Below are 14,771 nucleotides of genomic sequence, written 5' to 3' on the forward strand. Positions count from 1 at the left end.
GGGAGTGTCCCTGTTAGGCGTGTGACGACTAGCAATGAGCCACCAATTACATTGAATCACAAGTTTGAAATAAAACTTCGTTACTTAAAGATACTAAAATCCCAACATACGTTATTCAAAACCATACGTTTAGCGGAAGCGTTAATGTAGCGTAATATAAACGTTATCCAAACAAACATAGTAAATAAAAGTCTGATAATATATCCCTCGAGCAACCATGACCACTCGCGCCCTCCAGCCAGCAAGTTCCTGCTTTCAAAGTACCTAAGGACCTGCGAGCATGTAACACACGTATCAGACAAAGCTGGCGAGTTCACAGTTTTAGAAAACGTTTGTTACCCGGTGTATGTAAAACAGTTTAATACCCAATGCAAGTAATATTGTTAATATCTCATTTCCAAACACGGACGGCTCACGGACTGCCCTTCCCACGTACTCCTATCTAGTACTGGGCCAGACTGGGTCATTAGTTCACCTCCGTCCTCTACAGGCACGGGGTGAGGGTGCCAAACCTAAGTAGCGCTACTAACTAATACCCGATGAGGGACTTACAAAAGATGATAGGTGAGAATATTAACCAATATACCCGTTTTTACCCAAAGACTTATTCCCCCATGGAATACCCACTGACTGTCCCCAACCACTGGGACGCATGCTCGAATGTAGTGAACTCACCTTTGAATTGCTCGGTAAGACTAGCTATGTTTTCAATTGCTCAAATCGACCCTATCATAGTTACCAATACCAATTTAGACTCATGCACAAACATTCACTTATTTAAAACAAATTGTAAACAAATTGTAAACATTTAGATCATTCACAATTAATTAATTCATTTCACAACAATTTGTTCATGTATCTGCGACACCAACCAAATGTTTAACTTGTAATGACTCGAGCATATTGTACGCATAATATTTATATAACCTGCTCGTTCACGTTTCAATTCGGCTATTAAACATGTATGACTCAAATAAAGTGTACATATATCATAATTTAGTAGTATGGCTGAACATGCATCGCACATCAAGCATACTAGGCGAAATCACGGCTTTGGCAGCCTTGCCCGGCCCAAAGTTACTAGCCCACATAGTTAACTTAACATGTATATGTGACCTGGTATCATGGTGCGGCCCAAAAGAGGTCCTCGACCCAACACGGTTTGCATGATATCCATATAAACAATTATCATTCCAACCCATATATGCCTTCTTGTTAAATTGTTCGGCCCCAATCAAAAGTCCCAAATTCATGCATCCCATGATCATAACAGTGATCAATAATTAACAACGAGTCTTGTAATCTAATTACACATAAACCACCACTCATATGTATATGATAGCCTATTAATATTACAGGCTCATGTTACTCACAATGGCACAGAACAAGGAGTTTGGTTCATTTTCAAGCCAATATACAAGTTCATAGTATGTAATAGCTTACTTACTAAACAACCATCATGCATCAGAGTGTGTGACAAACACGCAATATACAACTAAATACAATCAGCCTAAAGCTAGAGTGCGAGCCTAATAGTATGCCGGCCCTGGAAGTCTGAGCGATCCACATGGGAACGTGCAGCTCAAGTGTATGCGGCCCAGGTTTTACCCGAGGTCCAGCAGAGATGAGCGGCCCATTTATCGTGTATCGCCTAGGTGTATGTCAATTCCAGGATTCGTGTGCCTCATATGCAAGTGTGCAATCACATGATAATATTTCCTAATAGTATGCATGTACATGTATGAGAAAGAGGCATCAAAAGAGTGTGGGGCCGGCTGCCCATGTGCAATTCTGGATGCCACAGTACAAGTCCTTCCATTTCAATTAAACCACATAAGACAAACATCATAATTCTTTCCCACTAGTAGGCTATGTACAGCATCTTTTGACTATCCTATTCTGACAACATCCCTAAAGGGTGCACATGAATTGAGTAGGTGAGGACTATGACACACCCACATGGCCACATCCTTTTAATTGTATTGGACCGATACCACCTCATGTAAGACCATTAGCATATCACATAAAATCATAATATCCCACCTTTGGTTACACCACTACCAACCTACCACATGTTTCATGTTTCCATACACACATTAAATCCAAGTATCATCATCAGCAATTCCTTTTTTTTTATAACATTACTAATGTCGGTTTGCAATTTATTATTACATGGCACGGTATTATTTCTACATAACAATATGCGTTCACACAGAATCATCAACCAATAATTAAACAAACAAGGGTTATACTAACCGGTGATGATGATGATGATTTCTACTGGGGTTTTGCTACTGCCGCCACTCGATAGATAGGTAGGGTTTGTTGTGTTGCACTTATGAGATAAAAGAGTGATCACGTACAATTGCATCTTAAAGCCAAGGTCTAGCAAATGGGCCGGTGATGTTTGTTAAACAATTAGCGATGTGGGCCGATCACTTTTACCAAACCACACAAGTATTCATTAAACAATTAGTGACAAACAATGATTTGGGCCGATACTCCATCACAATTCGTATAAATATTTGGGCCTAGGCTCGAATAATCGTACACACAATGAACAACTACCAGTTATATTAGCACACTAGACAGGGTTACGGGTCAAATAAATATATTAAAACAAGAATGGGGAAGTCACAACACCAAGAGTACTAACCTTGAAATTTCGAGTTGTCACATCATCCCCAACTTGAAAGGAATTTCGTCCCGAAATTTGACAAGTAGGCACGAAAGGGTGAAGTGATAGTCAGGATTGTTGTGGATTTTGCTCAGGTGTGACATCATCCCCAACTTGAAAGGGAATCTCGTCCCGAGATTCGCCAGTTTTGCTTGACTCCGCTTTGTCTTTGGGAAAAAGGTGAGGGTACTTTAGTTTCATCTGATCCTCGCGTTCCCACGTGAACTCCGGTCCACGCCTTGAATTCCAACGAACTCTAACAATCGGAATTCGACTGTGCTTACGCACCTTGACCTCCCGATCCATGATTTCAATAGGCTCTTCAACAAACTGCAGCTTGTCATCCAACGTGAGCTCTTGAAATGGCACAACCAGTGTCTCATCAACCAGACACTTCTTTAGTTGCGAAACGTGAAAGACGTTGTGAACATTACCCAATTCCGCAGGTAACTCGAGTCTGTAAGCGACTGTACCGATCCGCTCAATAATTTTGAATGGCCCGATGTAACGTGGATTAAGCTTGCCACGCTTCCCAAAACGTACAACACCCTTCCACGGTGAAACTTTCAACATAACCCGATCATTAACTTCGAACTCTAAAGGCTTTCTGCGCTTGTTAGCATAACTTTTTTGACGATCACGCGCTGCTGCCATACGATCCCTTATCCGAGCTATATTTTGTGAAGTTTCCAAAATGAGTTCAGGACCTGTGAGTTGACTGTCACCTACTTCTGCCCAACAGAGAGGAGAACGACATTTCCGCCCATACAATGCTTCGAACGGAGCTGCCTGAATACTTGTGTGGTAGCTGTTGTTGTAGGAGAACTCTATTAACGGCAAGTGTCTTTCCCATCCCTTCCCAAAATCGATCACACATGCCCGCAGCATGTCTTCAAGTGTCTGAATAGTGCGCTCACTCTGACCATCCGTCTGTGGGTGGTAAGCGGTGCTCATATCAAGTTTCGAACCGAACAATTTGTGCATAGACTGCCATAATTCAGAAGTAAAGCGCGGATCTCGATCTGAGATGATGGAAGTTGGCACTCCGTGCCGAGCAACTACCTCCTTAAGATATACTGCTGCAAGCTGCGAAAACTTATCTGTTTCCTTGATTGCTAGAAAATGTGCCGATTTCGTGAGTCGATCAACAATCACCCATATAGTGTCGTTTCCAGCCTGAGTTCTTGGTAATCCAGTAACGAAGTCCATAGCGATCTGTTCCCACTTCCACTTAGGTATTTCTGGCTGCTGTAGTAGACCCGAAGGCTTCTGGTGTTCCGCTTTAACTCTAGCACAAGTTAAGCATTTACTCACATATGCGGCTATGAGGGCTTTCATATTCGGCCACCAATACATAACCTTAAGATCGTGATACATCTTGTCCGATCCCGGGTGAATAGAATATCGTGACTTGTGTGCTTCATCCATCACAAGTTCTCTAAGATCACCAAACAGAGGAACCCATACTCTTTCCATGATGTAGTAAATACCATCAGATTTTTGTTCAAGCTGCTTTTCCATACCGCGTAAACCCTCAGCTTCGATGTTCTCTTCCTTCAATGCCTCAGTCTGAGCCGTACGAATTTTATCAGGAAGGTTGGAATGAATAGTGAGTTGTAGTGCGCGAACACGTTTAGGTTTTGTCTCTTTGCGGATGAGTGCATCAGCTACCACGTTAGCTTTACCTGGGTGGTATTTGATGGCACACTCGTAATCGTTGAACAACTCTACCCAGCGACGCTGTCGCATATTCAATTCTTTTTGGTCAAAAATGTGCTGAAGGCTCTTGTGGTCGGTATAGATGGTGCATTTCGTGCCATAAAGATAGTGTCTCCAAATTTTCAGGGCAAACACCACTGCTCCTAACTCCAAGTCGTGTGTCGTATAGTTTTTCTCGTGAACTTTCAATTGTCGAGAGGCGTAGGCTATCACCTTCTCGCGTTGCATCAACACGCAACCGAGACCCTGAATCGAAGCATCACAATAAACTACAAAATCCTCAGTACCATCCGGTAGAGATAAGATGGGTGCGCTGCATAACCTTTGTTTCAAAAACTGGAAAGCCTCCTCCTGTTTCGTCCCCCAAGAGTAAACTACTTTCTTCTGTGTTAACGAGGTTAGTGGCTGTGCAATCTTTGAGAAATTCTGAATGAAACGACGATAATACCCTACTAGGCCGAGAAATTGCCGCACCTCCGAAGGGTTCTTTGGTGCCGCCCAATTTCTAATGGCGTCAATCTTGGCAGGATCCACATGAATGCCTACCTCATTGACTATATGCCCCAGAAAATGTACCTCCCGTATCCAAAAATCGCACTTAGAAAACTTTGCGTACAACTGCTCCCTCCTCAGGAGTTCTAGAATAAGGCGTAGGTGCCGCTCATGATCCTCCTTGTTCTTGGAGTAAATTAGAATATCGTCAATAAAAACGATAACGAAGTCATCAAGGTATGGCTTGCACACGCGGTTCATGAGGTCCATGAAGACTGCTGGTGCGTTGGTTAACCCGAATGGCATAACCAAGAACTCATAGTGACCGTATCGCGTCCGAAACGCGGTTTTGGGAACGTCTTCCTCTCTGACTCGCACTTGATGATAACCAGACCTTAAGTCGATCTTAGAGTAAAAGCTCGACCCTTGTAACTGATCAAACAGGTCGTCAATACGAGGCAGAGGATATCGGTTTTTGATCGTCATCTTGTTGAGCTCGCGATAATCTATACACATTCGTAAGGACCCGTCCTTCTTTTTCACAAATAAGACTGGGGCTCCCCAGGGGGAAGAGCTAGGTCGGATGAAACCCCTATCCAACAGCTCTTGGAGTTGGTTTGATTGTTCCTGCAGTTCTCCTGGCGCTAGACGATAAGGAGCACGAGCAACTGGGGCTGCCGCTGGGGCGAGATCAATCTGGAATTCCACCTGACGATGTGGAGGTAACCCAGGGAGTTCCTCAGGAAATACATCAGGATATTCCCGAACAACTGGAAGATCCTCGATCTTCCTTTCATCAGACGATGAATCGGTAACAAGAGCTAATATAGCAGGATAGCCCTTACGCAAATACTTCTGGGCCTTCATTGCCGAAACAATACTGACTGGGGTCCCGCTGCGATGACCCTGAACTGATAGAAATTCCCCACTGGGAAGGGGAACACGTATGATCTTCTCCTTACAGAGAATCTCCGCTTGATACTTGGACAACCAGTCCATACCAACAATCACGTCGAAGCTTCCAAGAGTAATAGGAATCAAGTCAATGTCGAAGACTTGACCCAGAAGATCGATTTTACACCCAAACAGAACATGTGTAGCTTCGATTGTTTTACCGTTTGCGATTTCTACTATGTGTTTCATTACAAGAGGTGTAGGACTTAACCCTAATTGAGAGCTAAACTCTAAAGACACGTAACTCCAGTCGGCACCAGAATCAAATAAAATAGAAGCAATAACACCGTTTACTGAAAACGTACCAGTAACCACGTTGCCGTCGTTCCGCGCTTCCCCAGCTCCCAGCACAAACCCGCGCCCACGCGCAACATTACCCCCGTTGTTCCCTGCATTGTTATTCCCGTTACCACCCCCTGTGTTCTGTCTCAGCTGAGGGCAGTCTCGCTTGAAGTGCCCCTCGGCCCCACACTGATAACACCCTTTCTGATTACCCTGAGTTTGCTGAGGCCGTTGCCTACCCGCCTGCTGCACTGGCTGCTGCTGAGCTGGAAGTGTGGTCCTACAATCCCTGGCCTTGTGCCCCGGTCGATTACACCGATAACAAACTCGAGTACACTGCCCCTTGTGATGAAGATCACACTTGCTGCACAAGGGTAGCTTCCCCGCATATGATCCCTGCCCTGATCTGTTACTCGAGTTCTGATTTACTGATGCTGTCTGGCTGAAACTGCGGGTGCTGCCAGTATCCGTCTTCTTCTGAGGCTGTGTAGAGTTGGACCCCTTGTCCGTATCGTTCCACTTACGTTTGCCATCTGCAGCAGATACAGTGGAAGTAGTGGCAGCTGTGGTAGTGCTAGAAATACGAGGTGGCAATGAGTCGCTCTCCACCTCCTGGTCAACGATTTTATGTGCCAATCTAACAATCTGGGTTAGGTTATTGACGTTCGCTGCTGTAACTAAACCCTTCACCCGTGGAGGTAACCCCTTAATAAACAACTCGATTCTTCGAGGCATGGGTCGGGACAAGTTCGGACACAAATCAGCTAACTCATACGACCGCTTCACATACGCCTCGATTTCAGATCCCACCATTGTCAGATGATAGTACTCATTCTCTAACTTCGCTATTTCATCTCGAGGACAGTATTCCTCTCTCATCAGTTCCTTGAAGTCATCCCACGTAGTGGCGTTCGCCGCCTCAATACCTAGCAGTTGGACCTGGGCATTCCACCAGGTCAAGGCACCATCCTGAAGCGTGCCTGCAGCAAACTTTACCCTATCCCCAACTGGGCAGTTACATATCGCAAACACTGATTCCGCCTTTTCGAACCAGCGTATAAGTCCTACAGCCCCTTCAGTGCCACTGAAGGTCTGTGGCTTGCAATCCATGAAAGTTTTAAAAGTGCAGACCGGTGGGTGAGGCTGGTTTTGTGGCGCCGGCTGACCTATTAACGAAAGAAAATAAACCAACAAGTAAGACTCAAGTTCACGATTCAAAGGGAAGAATGTCTGGTACATGTCATACCAGCCTGGTAAGCTGCCAAAGCTGCAGCCACCTGGGCATTGAGTAATGCCTCTAGCTCAGCTTGAGTCATATGAATTTCGCCTTGTCCGTCACCACGGCCTCCACCACGTCCACCGCGTCCACCACGACGACCTCCACCACGACCGTTCATGATTCTATAAGTATGGAAAGAGGTAACAAATTAACAGACCATTGCAGGCGAGTGTCAAGTATTGCTATAGCATTCACAGTTTTCGAGGTTCTAATACAACATTGACTAACAACGCGGGATTCCTTTTTCACACTAGTCGAGATTTACTGGGACTCACATGCACCTCACGTTGTTATTATGTGTGCACCCATAATAATAACCTGATTTGCATGCTTATCTCAGTTCCTCCCTACTCATGTTAGAAGGTTTCCCCTAATTCATACAGTACGACCGTCGATATCACAACATAGCGCATGCAAACACAAGTAGAGTCCTACTCTTAAAACACGTAGTATAGACAGGTAGCATAGCAATTCATATCGTAACATCATATGTGCGTTCGAGTGTGATACCAATCATGAGTATATACTAACTATGCCCTACAATAGTAAACAAGAGACGAACCTTGCTGCCTGGAGCTGAGTGTCATGGTCCATGTCGTATCGGTATGTCGTATCAGTTCAGTTATAGTCTGGTTTTATAAAACATTTTTAAAACCAATTCACTATAACCAGTGGCTCTGATACCAAACTGTCACACCCCCAAAATTACCACCTAGGGAGTGTCCCTGTTAGGCGTGTGACGACTAGCAATGAGCCACCAATTACATTGAATCACAAGTTTGAAATAAAACTTCGTTACTTAAAGATACTAAAATCCCAACATACGTTATTCAAAACCATACGTTTAGCGGAAGCGTTAATGTAGCGTAATATAAACGTTATCCAAACAAACATAGTAAATAAAAGTCTGATAATATATCCCTCGAGCAACCATGACCACTCGTGCCCTCCAGCCAGCAAGTTCCTGCTTTCAAAGTACCTAAGGACCTGCGAGCATGTAACACACGTATCAGACAAAGCTGGCGAGTTCACAGTTTTAGAAAACGTTTGTTACCCGGTGTATGTAAAACAGTTTAATACCCAATGCAAGTAATATTGTTAATATCTCATTTCCAAACACGGACGGCTCACGGACTGCCCTTCCCACGTACTCCTATCTAGTACTGGGCCAGACTGGGTCATTAGTTCACCTCCGTCCTCTACAGGCACGGGGTGAGGGTGCCAAACCTAAGTAGCGCTACTAACTAATACCCGATGAGGGACTTACAAAAGATGATAGGTGAGAATATTAACCAATATACCCGTTTTTACCCAAAGACTTATTCCCCCATGGAATACCCACTGACTGTCCCCAACCACTGGGACGCATGCTCGAATGTAGTGAACTCACCTTTGAATTGCTCGGTAAGACTAGCTATGTTTTCAATTGCTCAAATCGACCCTATCATAGTTACCAATACCAATTTAGACTCATGCACAAACATTCACTTATTTAAAACAAATTGTAAACAAATTGTAAACATTTAGATCATTCACAATTAATTAATTCATTTCACAACAATTTGTTCATGTATCTGCGACACCAACCAAATGTTTAACTTGTAATGACTCGAGCATATTGTACGCATAATATTTATATAACCTGCTCGTTCACGTTTCAATTCGGCTATTAAACATGTATGACTCAAATAAAGTGTACATATATCATAATTTAGTAGTATGGCTGAACATGCATCGCACATCAAGCATACTAGGCGAAATCACGGCTTTGGCAGCCTTGCCCGGCCCAAAGTTACTAGCCCACATAGTTAACTTAACATGTATATGTGACCTGGTATCATGGTGCGGCCCAAAAGAGGTCCTCGACCCAACACGGTTTGCATGATATCCATATAAACAATTATCATTCCAACCCATATATGCCTTCTTGTTAAATTGTTCGGCCCCAATCAAAAGTCCCAAATTCATGCATCCCATGATCATAACAGTGATCAATAATTAACAACGAGTCTTGTAATCTAATTACACATAAACCACCACTCATATGTATATGATAGCCTATTAATATTACAGGCTCATGTTACTCACAATGGCACAGAACAAGGAGTTTGGTTCATTTTCAAGCCAATATACAAGTTCATAGTATGTAATAGCTTACTTACTAAACAACCATCATGCATCAGAGTGTGTGACAAACACGCAATATACAACTAAATACAATCAGCCTAAAGCTAGAGTGCGAGCCTAATAGTATGCCGGCCCTGGAAGTCTGAGCGATCCACATGGGAACGTGCAGCTCAAGTGTATGCGGCCCAGGTTTTACCCGAGGTCCAGCAGAGATGAGCGGCCCATTTATCGTGTATCGCCTAGGTGTATGTCAATTCCAGGATTCGTGTGCCTCATATGCAAGTGTGCAATCACATGATAATATTTCCTAATAGTATGCATGTACATGTATGAGAAAGAGGCATCAAAAGAGTGTGGGGCCGGCTGCCCATGTGCAATTCTGGATGCCACAGTACAAGTCCTTCCATTTCAATTAAACCACATAAGACAAACATCATAATTCTTTCCCACTAGTAGGCTATGTACAGCATCTTTTGACTATCCTATTCTGACAACATCCCTAAAGGGTGCACATGAATTGAGTAGGTGAGGACTATGACACACCCACATGGCCACATCCTTTTAATTGTATTGGACCGATACCACCTCATGTAAGACCATTAGCATATCACATAAAATCATAATATCCCACCTTTGGTTACACCACTACCAACCTACCACATGTTTCATGTTTCCATACACACATTAAATCCAAGTATCATCATCAGCAATTCCTTTTTTTTTATAACATTACTAATGTCGGTTTGCAATTTATTATTACATGGCACGGTATTATTTCTACATAACAATATGCGTTCACACAGAATCATCAACCAATAATTAAACAAACAAGGGTTATACTAACCGGTGATGATGATGATGATTTCTACTGGGGTTTTGCTACTGCCGCCACTCGATAGATAGGTAGGGTTTGTTGTGTTGCACTTATGAGATAAAAGAGTGAGCACGTACAATTGCATCTTAAAGCCAAGGTCTAGCAAATGGGCCGGTGATGTTTGTTAAACAATTAGCGATGTGGGCCGATCACTTTTACCAAACCACACAAGTATTCATTAAACAATTAGTGACAAACAATGATTTGGGCCGATACTCCATCACAATTCGTATAAATATTTGGGCCTAGGCTCGAATAATCGTACACACAATGAACAACTACCAGTTATATTAGCACACTAGACAGGGTTACGGGTCAAATAAATATATTAAAACAAGAATGGGGAAGTCACAACACCAAGAGTACTAACCTTGAAATTTCGAGTTGTCACATAGTGCCTTGTCCGACTTTTCTTTAATCAAAGGGGTCCGACCTTTGATTAGTATGGTGTGTCCGAGTTTTTAAGGCATCACCCCCCCCCCTGTCCGAACTTTAAGTAGGGAAGCCCCCTTTTGTTTGTCCGAGTTTTGTATGGATAATACAAGGGAGTCCGAGTTTTATATATATGTGATGTTGTCTGAACTTTAATAACATATGCACCTATGTCCGAGTTCTATACATATCATATAGTCCGACCTTTGAATCTTAAACATGATCCGGGTTTGTTTAATATGCTAGTCCAACCTTTATGCATGCTAATAGTCCGAATTTCTTTGCAATGATGCTTAGTATGACCTGTGTTGATGCTATTATTATCTGAGTTTACTATGATGCTAAATCCCAAATCCTGTATACTGTATGATATAATAACTGCATGCTACTGTGTGATATGATTCTGTAAGTTACTGTTTGAACATCAAGAACCTGTAAACCCTAATTGAACGTCAACACTTATCTTGGATTTATGTGCAATATACCTTAGGTCATGAGTAACGGACTTAAACACTAAGTAACCCTAGAAGCAATAACATACCGAGCAAACCAAGGTGAGTTCACACTCTTACTAAGGCATGGGATTCCCAGGGCTTGGGAATGGGATTGAAGGAATGAGATTGGATAGATTCGTACATACACTGTTACTAGACTACCATACCATCGTCCTCGGTTGTGCAGGACACATACGTAAAACCTACGTATACTTGTACTAATCACTGTCCTCAGGTTGCGAAGGACACTCACGTAAAACCTACATGAACTTATACTCACTACTGCCTCGGTTGTGTCAGGCACTTACGTAAAACCTACGTAAACCCCCGCGTACCCCTATCCTCGGTTGTGAAGGATACTTACGTAAAACCTACGTAAACTTGTACGTATTACTGTTCTCGGGATATGTAGAACACTTATGGTTACGAATAGTCTAGTGGTTATACAACATGGGAAGCCCCCACCAATAGAACGTACTATCGCCCCAGTAGAGCCACATGTTACAAACGAACTTACTATTACGCATTTACTTTCTGTGAACTCGCTCAACTAGTTGTTGATCCTCTGTTACATGCCTTACAGGTCGTTAGATACATGGAGCTTGCACAGGGAGGAGCTGGTCGTTGTGGGCTTGGATCGTGATTGTTTGTTAAACACTTTATGGCATTACATACTTATTTATGTTGGGTTTTATTTATACGCTTCCGCTAAACAGTGATAACATACTTATGTTTTGGAACACCTTTCATATTGGTGATTGAATGGCATTTACTTTTACTTATTAATTACATGTTCAATATGATTGGTGGCTTGATCCTGGTCAGTCACGCTCCCAAGCGGTGATACTCCGCAGGTGGATTTTGGGGGTGTGACATATATCCTTAGGAGTACCATCGAAATTTTTGTCTTTTAAGATCTCAGCGACTTTCCTTCTTAACTCATCTCTATTCTCTTCTGTAAAGAACTCCATCAGAGTAGGATATCGAGAAATATCTTCACTTACATTCTCATCATCTGTGCAATCCTTAACCTCAACCCTGTCGTACATATCAGCATCCTCTACATACTTATACTCGTATTCTGGTTGGTGGTTGATGTCGAATGCATTCAATTCTTCCTCAAAATCAAATTTGAAGTCCGGATCCACCATACGTGTCATTTCTTTAATCTCCTCTAATGAATACGTATGAAAGTGTTCACCTTCTTACCTATTAGTTTCCAATCTCAAAACTAACTTTTCAACATGTTCAACATTTTGAGCATCACTAGACTCCCCCTTTCCTTCAGCTCCCCCTAGCTCTTCATTCACAGAATCATTCAGAAAACCATCAACAGTTCTTTCATTAGAAGCTTCAGTTACTTTACTTCCCATACCACCTTGAGCATCGTCATCGTCATTATCAGAACCATGACTGCTAGCTGAAAATACTTTTTCATCATCGTCATCTTCCTCGTCATCCTCATCATCATCATCCTCATCTTCATCATCCTCATTATCATCATCCTCATCATCACCTTCTTCCTCAACATCCTCTTCTTCATCTTCTTCATTATCATCACCAGCAAGATTCTCTAAAGATACATTCTCTTCAAAGACGCCAGATACAGAGGATAACGGTACAGGATTCTCAATAACAAGAAATGGAACAATTGATCTTTCAACTACTTCCACGCTGCCTTCCGTACCCTTTCCCTTATCTTTCATCTGTTCATCAATCTCAGCTTGGCATTTAGCCCTAAGCTCTTCAACTTGTATCTCTTCGAATCTTTGTTCAATTGACGTTTCGAGCATACTTTCAACAACTTTGTTCAACATATAAAACTTGTGCTCTTTCAAAGCCTTCGCAGCCTCAAGCTCTTTGTTTTTCATTTCGAAATACTTATTCTGCTCATCTCTGCGAGCCTTTTCTTCTTCAAGATCAGACACTCGCACCTTCAAGAAATCAATCTCAGTCTGATCCGTATCAATCTTCTTTAACAAAGACTTGTTTTCAGATTCTAGCTTCTTTACACGCATTTCTAGAATCTTTTCCCGATCGGCTACTTTCTTGCTCTCAGCTGCTAACACTTTGTTTTCATTCAACACGCCATCCATCTTCTTTTCTAGCTTCTTAACTTGTTCATCATTTGCAAAGCCAAAATCTCCAATATCTTCAAGAGTATCAGGAGGTATATGAAGACCTTTATGCCCAGAAGAACCAGGAGTTAGTTGAATTTGAGTGAGTGGTGGTGTTTTAAAGATTTCTTGAGATGTGAATAAGGTTTGTTGTTGTGATGGTGTGAGATGTAGTGGTGAAAGATGTAGTGGTGATGGTTGTCTGGGTGGTGTTGGTTGTTTTGGTGGTGAAGGCTGTCTTTGGGGTGTTGGTTATCGTGGAGGTGATTGAATTGGTGATTGGTGTGGTGTAGGTTCAGGTGGTGGTGTTGGTGGTTTGCTTGATTCTTTATCCGGTTTCTTCTTTAGAACAATCTTTGGTCTTGAGATCTTTAGAGTGGCTTTCTTTATCTTTGGTGACACTATTCTTTTTCTTGCCCCTGCTTTCTTTCTCCCACCCGAAGGAGGTGTTTGAGAACCAGAAACGTGTTGTGGAGATGGCACATATGGAGCATCTTCTTTTTCTTGCCTCTTCCTTTTTCTCAACAATTTCTCTTTCTCTGTCGCTTCCTGAATTCTTCTTAACGTTCAGCTTCATCTACTTCATCTTCCGAAGAACTCGAGGAACTTGTAGTGTCTTTATCAACATCATCACCTTTGATATCATCAATAACTTTCTCTTTCTGAGCTTCTTTGCTAGCTGCTTGCTCTACCTCTAAATCACCAAGATCTAATATCACTTCTTCAATACCAGCATATGGATTTTCCTCAACATTCACAGCCGGTTCTTCAACTTCAGGCTCATCAACAAGCAATGTCTTTGCCACTTTCTTTTGCTTTTTCTTTGGTTGTGACGAAGACCCCTCACCCTCTTGTACTTTAGGGGTGGTCTTTCTGCCTCTCCTCCTTGTTTCTTTGACAAACCAGTCATTTCGGGTGGTTTTGAACTCTACAAGAGCTTTTAGCTCATCAGCATAGGCTGCTTCCTTCATCTCTACTTCATTTCTCCAGTTTTGGTGATTAACTGGATCAGGATCAACGTAGTTCACGTCTTTGATATATCCGAAGAATTCAGCACTTGTCTTTGGTTATGGATGGTTTGGGTGATATCTCGCAAGCTGCTTGAGAGAATCGTTGCTCATGTGTAACCGCACTAACAAATCATTCTTTAAATCGCGTTCAATCTCTGGATATGCATGATCGATCAGCATCTGCACAAATCTTGGATAAGTCCAAGTTTGACTCTTTGTAGTAATATTCTCTGCCATAAAATGAAAGACAATGTGCGAGAAATTATATTTCTTGTTCAACACCAATGCAGTGACCATGTTCATCTGGTAGTCAC

At 42.5% G+C, this 14,771-nt stretch overlaps 1 protein-coding gene across 1 annotated transcript; it reads right to left on the bottom strand.

The window, feature by feature from the left end:
• Positions 1-12,535: 12,535 nt before the first annotated feature.
• Positions 12,536-14,418, bottom strand: LOC110888110 (eukaryotic translation initiation factor 5B-like). Its single transcript, XM_022135649.1, has 3 exons — positions 14,013-14,418; positions 12,847-13,512; positions 12,536-12,750 (listed from the first exon to the last, which is right to left on the bottom strand). The coding sequence occupies exons 1-3, from the start codon at positions 14,416-14,418 to the stop codon at positions 12,536-12,538; spliced, it is 1,287 nt and encodes a 428-aa protein (XP_021991341.1).
• Positions 14,419-14,771: the final 353 nt, after the last annotated feature.

This window comes from Helianthus annuus, chromosome 11, assembly GCF_002127325.2.
Source record: "Helianthus annuus cultivar XRQ/B chromosome 11, HanXRQr2.0-SUNRISE, whole genome shotgun sequence".
NCBI lineage: Eukaryota > Viridiplantae > Streptophyta > Magnoliopsida > Asterales > Asteraceae > Helianthus > Helianthus annuus.

Bases quoted from the DNA above. Each gene is read 5' to 3' on its own strand.
- LOC110888110 (XM_022135649.1), bottom strand. From the start codon at position 14,418: ATGAAGGAAGCAGCCTATGCTGATGAGCTAAAAGCTCTTGTAGAGTTC. The intron at 13,513-14,012 runs GTTAAGAAGAAT...CTGGGCATAAAG, and splicing joins TGAAGTAGATGAAGCTGAAC to GTCTTCATATACCTCCTGAT. The intron at 12,751-12,846 runs GTGATGATGAGG...AAGTATTTTCAG, and splicing joins AGAGGATGTTGAGGAAGAAG to CTAGCAGTCATGGTTCTGAT.